This window comes from Poromitra crassiceps, assembly GCF_964638095.1.
Source record: "Poromitra crassiceps genome assembly, chromosome: 19".
In the NCBI taxonomy this organism is placed as follows: Eukaryota; Metazoa; Chordata; class Actinopteri; order Beryciformes; family Melamphaidae; genus Poromitra; species Poromitra crassiceps.
The window spans coordinates 6,357,070-6,367,069 of NC_139646.1; the positions used below are offsets into that span (position 1 = coordinate 6,357,070).

A 10,000-nucleotide genomic window follows, 5' to 3' on the forward strand; every position below is an offset into this window, starting at 1 on the left:
CTTGTCTCTCTCTGTCTCTCCTTGTCTCTCTCTGTCTCTCCTTGTCTCTCTCTGTCTCTCTCTGTCTCTCCTTGTCTCTCTCTGTCTCTCCTTGTCTCTCTCTGTCTCTCCTTGTCTCTCTCTGTCTCTCCTTGTCTCTCTCTGTCTCTCTCTGTCTCTCTGTCTCTCCTTGTCTCTCTCTGGGAGGTGACTCACTCAATACGCTGTCACTGCGCATGTTGTAAATAACTCTTGAATGAAGTTTTGATTTTGTGATCTGCGGTAAATCCTGGAGCTGACTTTTCAGCTGTCTTTGTATTATACTGTTGAAACTGGAGTGAACTCTGAGACTGGAGTGTACTTTGTGACTGGAGTGAACTCTGAGACTGGAGTGTACTTTGTGACTGGAATGAACTCTTGAGACTGTTGGATGATACATACAGTTATACACACGCACTCACATCCACACCTTTAATATATTGCCTTGTTTTTAATACACTATTGAAAACTGAAGTGAGTTGAAGGCTTGAAACCTATTGCTTTTGTGGTGCTGGTTTTTGTGACATATACGTATATTGCATTGCTATTTGCTTTATTGATAAGGGGGTGCTGCCGGGCACATTGAGGGGTAGCCAAAAGCAGAGCCATTTAGAGCAAAGTAGAGCAGAGCCTGGGGGTGGAAAACCTACACCACTTACTTCACAACCTGAGTGATTTATTTTCTCAATGTGCACTCTTGTCGTGTCTCTCTCTCCTGAAACTACAATAGCTCTGCTCTGTTATGGTCTCTCTCTGCTCAAACTACAGTAGCTCTGCTCTGTTATGGTCTCTCCTGAAACTACAGTAGCTCTGCTCTGTTATGGTCTCTCTCTGCTCAAACTACAGTAGCTCTGCTCTGTTATGGTCTCTCCTGAAACTACAATAGCTCTGCTCTGTTATGGTCTCTCTCTGCTGAAACTACAGTAGCTCTGCTCTGTTATGGTCTCTCTCTCTGCTGAAACTACAGTAGCTCTGCTCTGTTATGGTCTCTCTCTCTGCTGAAACTACAGTAGCTCTGCTCTGTTATGGTTTCTCTCTGCTGAAACTATAGTAGCTCTGCTCTGTTATGGTCTCTCTCTCTGCTGAAACTACAGTAGCTCTGCTCTGTTATGGTCTCTCTCTCTGCTGAAACTACAGTAGCTCTGCTCTGTTATGGTCTCTCCTGAAACTACAGTAGCTCTGCTCTGTTATGGTCTCTCTCTGCTCAAACTACAGTAGCTCTGCTCTGTTATGGTCTCTCCTGAAACTACAATAGCTCTGCTCTGTTATGGTCTCTCTCTGCTGAAACTACAGTAGCTCTGCTCTGTTATGGTCTCTCTCTCTGCTGAAACTACAGTAGCTCTGCTCTGTTATGGTCTCTCTCTGCTGAAACTACAGTAGCTCTGCTCTGTTATGGTCTCTCTCTGCTGAAACTACAGTAGCTCTGCTCTGTTATGGTCTCTCTCTCTGCTGAAACTACAGTAGCTCTGCTCTGTTATGGTCTCTCTCTCTGCTGAAACTACAGTAGCTCTGCTCTGTTATGGTCTCTCTGCTGAAACTACAGTAGCTCTGCTCTGTTATGGTCTCTCTCTCTGCTGAAACTACAGTAGCTCTGCTCTGTTATGGTCTCTCTCTCTGCTGAAACTACAGTAGCTCTGCTCTGTTATGGTCTCTCTGCTGAAACTACAGTAGCTCTGCTCTGTTATGGTCTCTCTCTCTGCTGAAACTACAGTAGCTCTGCTCTGTTATGGTCTCTCTCTCTGCTGAAACTACAATAGCTCTGCTCTGTTATGGTCTCTCTCTGCTGAAACTACAGTAGCTCTGCTCTGTTATGGTCTCTCTCTGCTGAAACTACAGTAGCTCTGCTCTGTTATGGTCTCTCTCTCTGCTGAAACTACAGTAGCTCTGCTCTGTTATGGTCCCTCTCTGCTGAAACTATAATAGCTCTGCTCTGTTATGGTCTCTCTCTCTGCTGAAACTACAGTAGCTCTGCTCTGTTATGGTCTCTCTCTGCTGAAACTACATTAGCTCTGCTCTGTTATGGTCTCTCTCTCTGCTGAAACTACAGTAGCTCTGCTCTGTTATGGTCTCTCTCTGCTGAAACTACAATAGCTCTGCTCTGTTATGGTCTCTCTCTCTGCTGAAACTACAATAGCTCTGCTCTGTTATGGTCTCTCTCTGCTGAAACTACAGTAGCTCTGCTCTGTTATGGTCTCTCTCTGCTGAAACTACAATAGCTCTGCTCTGTTATGGTCTCTCTCTGCTGAAACTACAGTAGCTCTGCTCTGTTATGGTCTCTCTCTCTGCTGAAACTACAGTAGCTCTGCTCTGTTATGGTCTCTCTCTGCTGAAACTATAATAGCTCTGCTCTGTTATGGTCTCTCTCTCTGCTGAAACTACAGTAGCTCTGCTCTGTTATGGTCTCTCTCTCTGCTGAAACTACAATAGCTCTGCTCTGTTATGGTCTCTCTCTGCTGAAACTACAGTAGCTCTGCTCTGTTATGGTCTCTCTCTGCTGAAACTACAGTAGCTCTGCTCTGTTATGGTCTCTCTCTCTGCTGAAACTACAGTAGCTCTGCTCTGTTATGGTCTCTCTCTCTGCTAAAACTACAATAGCTCTGCTCTGTTATGGTCTCTCTCTGCTGAAACTACAGTAGCTCTGCTCTGTTATGGTCTCTCTCTGCTGAAACTACATTAGCTCTGCTCTGTTATGGTCTCTCTCTCTGCTGAAACTACAGTAGCTCTGCTCTGTTATGGTCTCTCTCTGCTGAAACTACAATAGCTCTGCTCTGTTATGGTCTCTCTCTCTGCTGAAACTACAATAGCTCTGCTCTGTTATGGTCTCTCTCTGCTGAAACTACAGTAGCTCTGCTCTGTTATGGTCTCTCTCTGCTGAAACTACAATAGCTCTGCTCTGTTATGGTCTCTCTCTGCTGAAACTACAGTAGCTCTGCTCTGTTATGGTCTCTCTCTCTGCTGAAACTACAGTAGCTCTGCTCTGTTATGGTCTCTCTCTGCTGAAACTACAGTAGCTCTGCTCTGTTATGGTCTCTCTCTGCTGAAACTACAGTAGCTCTGCTCTGTTATGGTCTCTCTCTGCTGAAACTACAGTAGCTCTGCTCTGTTATGGTCTCTCTCTCTCCTGAAACTACAGTAGCTCTGCTCTGTTATGGTCTCTCTCTCTGCTGAAACTACAGTAGCTCTGCTCTGTTATGGTCTCTCTCTCTGCTGAAACTACAATAGCTCTGCTCTGTTATGGTCTCTCTCTGCTGAAACTACAGTAGCTCTGCTCTGTTATGGTCTCTCTCTCTGCTGAAACTACAGTAGCTCTGCTCTGTTATGGTCTCTCTCTCTGCTGAAACTACAGTAGCTCTGCTCTGTTATAGTCTCTCTCTGCTGAAACTACAGTAGCTCTGCTCTGTTATGGTCTCTCTCTGCTGAAACTACAGTAGCTCTGCTCTGTTATGGTCTCTCTGCTCAAACTACAGTAGCTCTCTGTTATGGCTCACATTATAGGCATACTGAAACTGCAGTGGTGGCCCAACGGTTAGAGAAGCAAGCTTGTGACCGGAAGGTCGTCGGTTCAATCCCCAGGACCGGCAGCATAAATCTGAGCAGGGAAGGTGAAAAGGCAGCGCTTGACCCTCCCTCATTACCACCACTGAGGTGCCCCTGAGCAACGCCCTTAACCCCAAACCACTCCAGTGGAGCTGCGCAGTGGGCAGCAGATCAGACTGTGGTTGTACTGCTCAGCTTCCACTTCCAGGTGTGAATGAGGCCATTTACACCTGGCGTTAACATGTGTTTTCTGCAATCAGATTGCAGAAATGGTTGTCCTCTCAATCCGCATAAAGTTGCTGTATCCAGATTGGGAGGACACATTGCATTTACACTTGTGTTCAATGTGTACACAATGCATCCCTGACCACCTCCGGAGGTGGTTTGGCCGATCAGATTGCAATCCTTCTTCAATGCGTTTTGGGGGTGTTTACACCTGGCATTTCAAGTGATAAAACACAATCTGATTGCAATCTGATCACACAAAACACATGTTAACAGCAGGTGTAAATGGCCTGTGTGTGAATGTGATCAGGGCGCTCCTGAAAAAGAGAGCATTGCTCTCAGTGAGACTCCCCTGAATAAATCAAGGTTATGGAAAAAAAGCTACTACAGTAGCTCTCCTCTGTTATGGCCTCTCCTGAAACTACAGTAGCTCTCCTCTGTTATGGCTCACGTTATGTGTGCGTCGTGATCACGGTGCCCCTTCCCTGCAGATCAGAGCCTCAGGATAATAACAGCCAGCAATGGGACACTGATGGAGACCAGGTGAACATCACCTAATGTGTGTGTGTGTGTGTGTGTGTGTGTGTGTGTGTGTGTGTGTGTGTGTGTGTGTGTGTGTGTGTGTGTGTGTGTGTGTGTGTGTGTGTGTGTGTGTGTGTGTGTGTGTGTGTGTGTGTGTGTGCGTGCACGCCTGCAAATGTGTACAGTTTATGGGTTTTGCAGTGTGTGTGTGTGTGTGTGTGTGTGTGTGTGCGTGCACGCCTGCAAATGTGTACAGTTTATGGGTTTTGCAGTCTGTGTGTGTGTGTGTGTGTGTGTGTGTGTGTGTGTGTGTGTGTGTGTGTGTGTGTGTGTGTGTGTGTGTGTGTGTGTGTGTGTGTGTGTGTGTGTGTGTGTGTGTCTGTGCATGCACGCACATACTCATACGTCAACAACATATGCCTCGCCTGATGTAGAACAAAGTTTCCAAGTCTCATCTTGTCCCCCTCCTGCAGTCAGAGTCAGTGCTGCAGAACATGTCTTCCTCCTGCAGTCAGAGTCAGTGCTGCAGATCATGTCTTCCTCCTGCAGTCAGAGTCAGTGCTGCAGATCATGTCTTCCTCCTGCAGTCAGAGTCAGTGCTGCAGATCATCTCTTCCTCCTGCAGTCAGAGTCAGTGCTGCAGATCATGTCTTCCTCCTGCAGTCAGAGTCAGTGCTGCAGATCATGTCTTCCTCCTGCAGTCAGAGTCAGTGCTGCAGATCATGTCTTCCTCCTGCAGTCAGAGTCAGTGCTGCAGATCATGTCTTCCTCCTGCAGTCAGAGTCAGTGCTGCAGATCATGTCTCTTGGTATCTTTGGCTGTGAAAGTCCTCTGTTTTCACCCACTGCTGAGGAGTGTCAGGAGCAGTGCCAACTACCAACACAACATGGCTCTAACATGAATCCACACACACCAGCAGGAGACAGAACACTTCTGCCCTCAAGTCACTACATTTTCTACAAGAGCTGAGCAAAATAAAATCAAAATATTCAAAATATTCAAAAAATATATATATTCACGCTCAACGGTCAGCCACTGAGAATGTCACCATTTGAGGAGGAGAAGAAGAGGACCAGTATGCTCAAACTAATGTTGTTGGTAGACTATGTTGAGTGAAAATCTTGTATCTCCAAAAATGTGAAGCTTTCAGGAACTAGAATAATGACATTAGATATAATACCTTTAGAAGGGCATGTAATCCTTCCATTGATGTGAAAATCTGAAAACCACCAGCATCGAGTTACAAGCTTTTCACAGGGCAACAGCGAAATTGTGGTCACATCAGTCACCAGTTATTGAGTAGGGCGCCATAATATACTGTAGCTGGAAGTCTGATAGCACAGTAGCTGTATCTCAGTTTATAAAATATGATTCACCCTGCTGGTGAATGGCAGAACTACACATGCCCTGCAGGCATGCAACAGAGAGATAGATGCACAAACACATGGACAAACAGACTAAAGGGGGCAACACACATCTGGGGCTCAGACAGACAGTGTGCCAACTGCTTGTGTGCACAAACATGCACGCTTGTGTGTGTGTGTGTGTGTGTGTGTGTGTGTGCGCGTGTGTGTGTGTGTGTGTGTGTGTGTGTGTGTGTGTGTGTGTGTGTGCGTGCGTGTGTGTGCGTGTGCGTGCGTTGAAAGGTGCAAGACAGATGGAGGGTTTACGTAAGGCCCAGAAAAACGTGTGAAAAGGAGCCACACCAGTAGAGGCATGCCCTCCACTCACCTACCTTCTACTATTTCTTCTCTCCTTCTACTATCTCTTTCTCTCTCTCTCTCTCTCTCTACGCCCCCGTCTTCTTCTCTCTCTCCCTTTTCATCTTCAATATGTTACACATTTTCTCCTCCCTCCATCTTGCCTCTCCCCCTCCCTTCTCCACTTCCACCCTCATCCTTTATGCCCCATCTTTTTCTGCTTACTCCCTCTCTCACAGCGCACTGGGACCGCTGTGTTTAGGAGAATGTGTGTGTGAACGAGATTGTGTGTGTGTGTGTGTGTGTGTGTGTGTGTGTGTGTGTGTGTGTGTGTGTGTGTGTGTGTGTGTGTGTGTGTGTGTGTGTGTGTGTGTGTGTGTCTGTGTCTGTGTGTGTGTGCATGTGTTATGAATTTGGCTTATAATACCGTTTTTCATACATTTATTTTTATTCAAAAACCTTGTGGTCTCTGTGTGTGCGTTTCTGTGTGTGTGTCTTGGGGGGGGGGTGCCTGTGTCTGACACAGTGACGTGTGTGTGTGTGTGTGTGTGTGTGTGTGTGTGTGTGTGTGTGTGTGTGTGTGTGTGTGTGTGTGTGTGTGTGTGTGTGTGTGTGTGTGTGTGTGTGTGTGTGTGTGTGTGTGTGTGTGTTTTGGTAGGTCGAGTCATTCTCAGAACTCAGAACACATGTAATCTTTATTGTCTTATTGTTGTGCGATAGAGTGTGTGGGTGCCAAGATGGGCGTTCTCATGTGATTACATCGAGCTCCCGCAAAAAAAGAGTGTTTTAGTCAGTGAGAGAGAGAGTACCTGCTCTGACTAATCAAGTCTTTCATCTGTTTCATTTGTTTACAAGGCGAGGTAATTATAAGGCAAACTAGAAGGGCACGCCACTCGGAGAGCGCCGACCTCCGCCAAGGTTCCTGCTATTATTGCTTGTTCGTGAGTCGGATCGGATCCACTCTAAAATGTAATGGGTTCTCCTGCCCATGCTGCACCCGTCCACCAGGTTTCATGTACGTTCTGTAATCCTGCTGACAAACACACAAACAACACCGAAGACATAGCCCAACCTCCTTGGCAGAGGTAAATATAGCCACATGGCACACCAATTAAACATTCTCCAACAACCGCCAATAAGAATGTTGGCTGTTGTTGGAGAATGTTTGATCGGTGTGTGCCACTGTCAAACACAGACAAACAAGGATTGGACATGTTGAATCTGACCAAACATCTCCAAACATCTCCAAACATCTCCAAACGTCTCCAAACAAGGACAGACAGCCGTGGCACACAAACATCTGTGTTTGTCTGTGTTTGTCCATGTTTGAATGTTTGATTGGTGCCACGGGCTCCAGAGAGTTAACGTCACACACACACAGACAACCCCCCCCCCCCCCCAAACACACACACACACACACACACATTGCCACATTTTAAATCTCCTCACTGTAGATCATTTACAGTTTTTCTCAATCGCTTAGATCCATTTCCTGAAAGTCTAACCTCATTCACAAAAAACCCCACCACGCCCTGGCCAGGCCACTACACTCTTTCAATTCCCATTGTGTTCACACAAAATGTAAAACACTAAAGGTAAAGGTCATCATGTCGATGCAATTCTCATTCAACTATGACGAGCCAGTCAAAAGTATTTCTCTCAATCGGCGATGTACGTTTCCCTCTGGCATTGACACAGTTGTTCGATGGGTAAACTGATTGCCTGCAAAATACTACTACTGTACAAAGAGAAGGCCAGTATGATGCTTATAGAGTGAGTCACTTCCCCTTTCAATTGAAGAGTAGTGGAGAACAGGTGTTGCCAGCCCCATCGTTAGCCTCTCTTTACTGGATGCAGTGAATGCTGGTTGTGTGAGGCCATCACTGTTGAGGTCTGCTCAGGGCGTGGCCTAACAGGGAGGAGAGACTGGATGCCCAATGAGACAGACCATAACATGTAATGTGATGAAAACTCTAATAAACATGTTTTCTTTTCTCATATGTGTGTTTGTCCAGGAAATCTTTGACATTGACAGCAACACTACTATGTACACAGACTGTCCATTCTTCATGCAAATACTTTGACGTTCGAGAGTCAGGGTTTAATCAGAAGGTGCTATATATACATTGGGGGCATCCTAGTGGTTCACCTGGTAGAATGCATACCATTAAGGTATGCATGGTACATGGTCTGAAAAGTTTGACAATGTGTCTTTTGATGCACGTGGTTAACATTTAGACTAGAGTGTTATAGAGCTCAACAGACATGTGACTTTCCGTGACGTTTGCAGCCCCGGAAGAGAGTTCCCCATTCATTTTCTCCATTGACATTTCAAAAAATCCATCATATATAACGAGTTTTAAGGCTGGAACCAAGCCAACCCCTAACCTACTGAATCGTGAGTGACCATAAAACATTTCAGTTGGAACAAAAAAAAAAAAAATATATATATATATATATATATATTTATATATATATATATATATATATATAAATATATATATATATATATATATATATATATATATATATATATATTTATATATATATATATATATTTTTTCCCAGCTTATTTTTGAAAGTGAAAGTGTTTTATGTTCATTCACGATTCAGTAGGTCAGGTTTGGAAATGTCTATGGAGAAAGTGAATGGGGAACTGGAAACATCACGGAAAGTCACGTGACTTTTGAGCTCTATAGGTTATTTGGCACAGGTGGTATTCTTCACCTTATGTAGCCCCGCCCACTTGACCCAGTTGTGTTATGACTTCCTGTTCAAAACACCGTCTGTTTTACCTGCTCACTAGTACTGTACTGTCACAGGAAGTGGAAACACAATAGGAAGTAACTGGCTGACCCCTGTGTTGGAACATAAGGTGAATAAGTGTTATGAGAAATTATTTTACTCTTTTGGGTAATTGCAGTTTTGAGAATGGGGTTAGAGTTTGGAAATGCATCAAAGCGACTGAGGAAAAACGGTAACTTTTCTTTTAGGACGTCACGATGTTAAAAATGAAAAGACCTCGTCCCTGCTCACACTATTGCTTGTCTGTCTCTGCAGCCACGCCCATCGATGTCCTGAAAGTACTGGACCTGTCGGAGGACATGGAGGGCGTGTCACTGGAGGCGGGGCTTTGCACCAGTAGAGAGGGTCGAGAGGAGACGGACCTCTCCTTCAAGATCGACAAGAAGATTCAACTGAGCGTGCCCACCAAGCAGCTCTTCCCTGGTAAAACATCAGCGTTTCAATGTTACATCAGTGTGTGCTTGTTGTGAGTGAGTGAGTGAGTGCGTGAGTGCGTGAGTGAGTGCGTGAGTGAGTGAGTGCATGAGTGAGTGAGTGAGTGCGTGAGTGTGTGTCCTAACGTGTGTGTATCCTGTCCAGATTCCCCGTTCCCAGTGGATTTCTCAGTGATGACAACAGTCAGAGCTCGTAAAGGCTCTCAGGTGTTCCTCCTCTCCCTCTACGACTCGCAGGTACACCAAACACCCAGAGCACCGCACAGATACACCAAGATGAGCCCACAGTATAATGTTAAGCCTTGGCCACACACTGATCCGTGGTGTCTGTCCGTGTGCGTTCATTTCTCTGTTCACTTCCATTCATTTTCAATGACAGCTGTCCGACTGTCCGTGGAGCACTCAGAAGCGTACGTATCCAGAAGATTTGCATACGTTTTGATGGACAGAAAGTTGAAGAGGGATGAACTTTTTCTGGATGGACGTATCGGATGGTCGGATGGTCGGATAGTCACTGTCTGTTTAGCCAATCAGAGTCGAGGTCTCGAGAGCAGGCGTTCTGAGATTTGTTTCAACTTTTCAAAGAAGATGGCAGCCGAGGCGGTGAAGGAGGCTATAATTAAGGCTGTGTACACCATCCCGCTGTTGTACAACGTGATAGTCAGTGTCACCGTCTGATTTTCACCATCTAATCTGGTCATTCGGTGGCATTTTATTGCCACATAAGTAACGTAGCGCACAGAGCTAACAGCTAGCTGA

General features: G+C 45.5%; 1 protein-coding gene across 1 annotated transcript in view; it reads left to right on the forward strand.

Annotated features, from left to right (window-relative positions):
* LOC310794262 (uncharacterized protein) overlaps positions 1–10,000 on the forward strand; it is a 61,353-nt gene that overhangs the window by 12,592 nt on the left and 38,761 nt on the right. The window contains exons 2-3 of the mRNA XM_083656221.1: positions 9,063–9,230; positions 9,387–9,478. Of these exons, the coding sequence (XP_083512347.1) occupies positions 9,063–9,230; positions 9,387–9,478 (260 nt within the window). The remainder of the gene's footprint in view (positions 1–9,062; positions 9,231–9,386; positions 9,479–10,000) is intronic.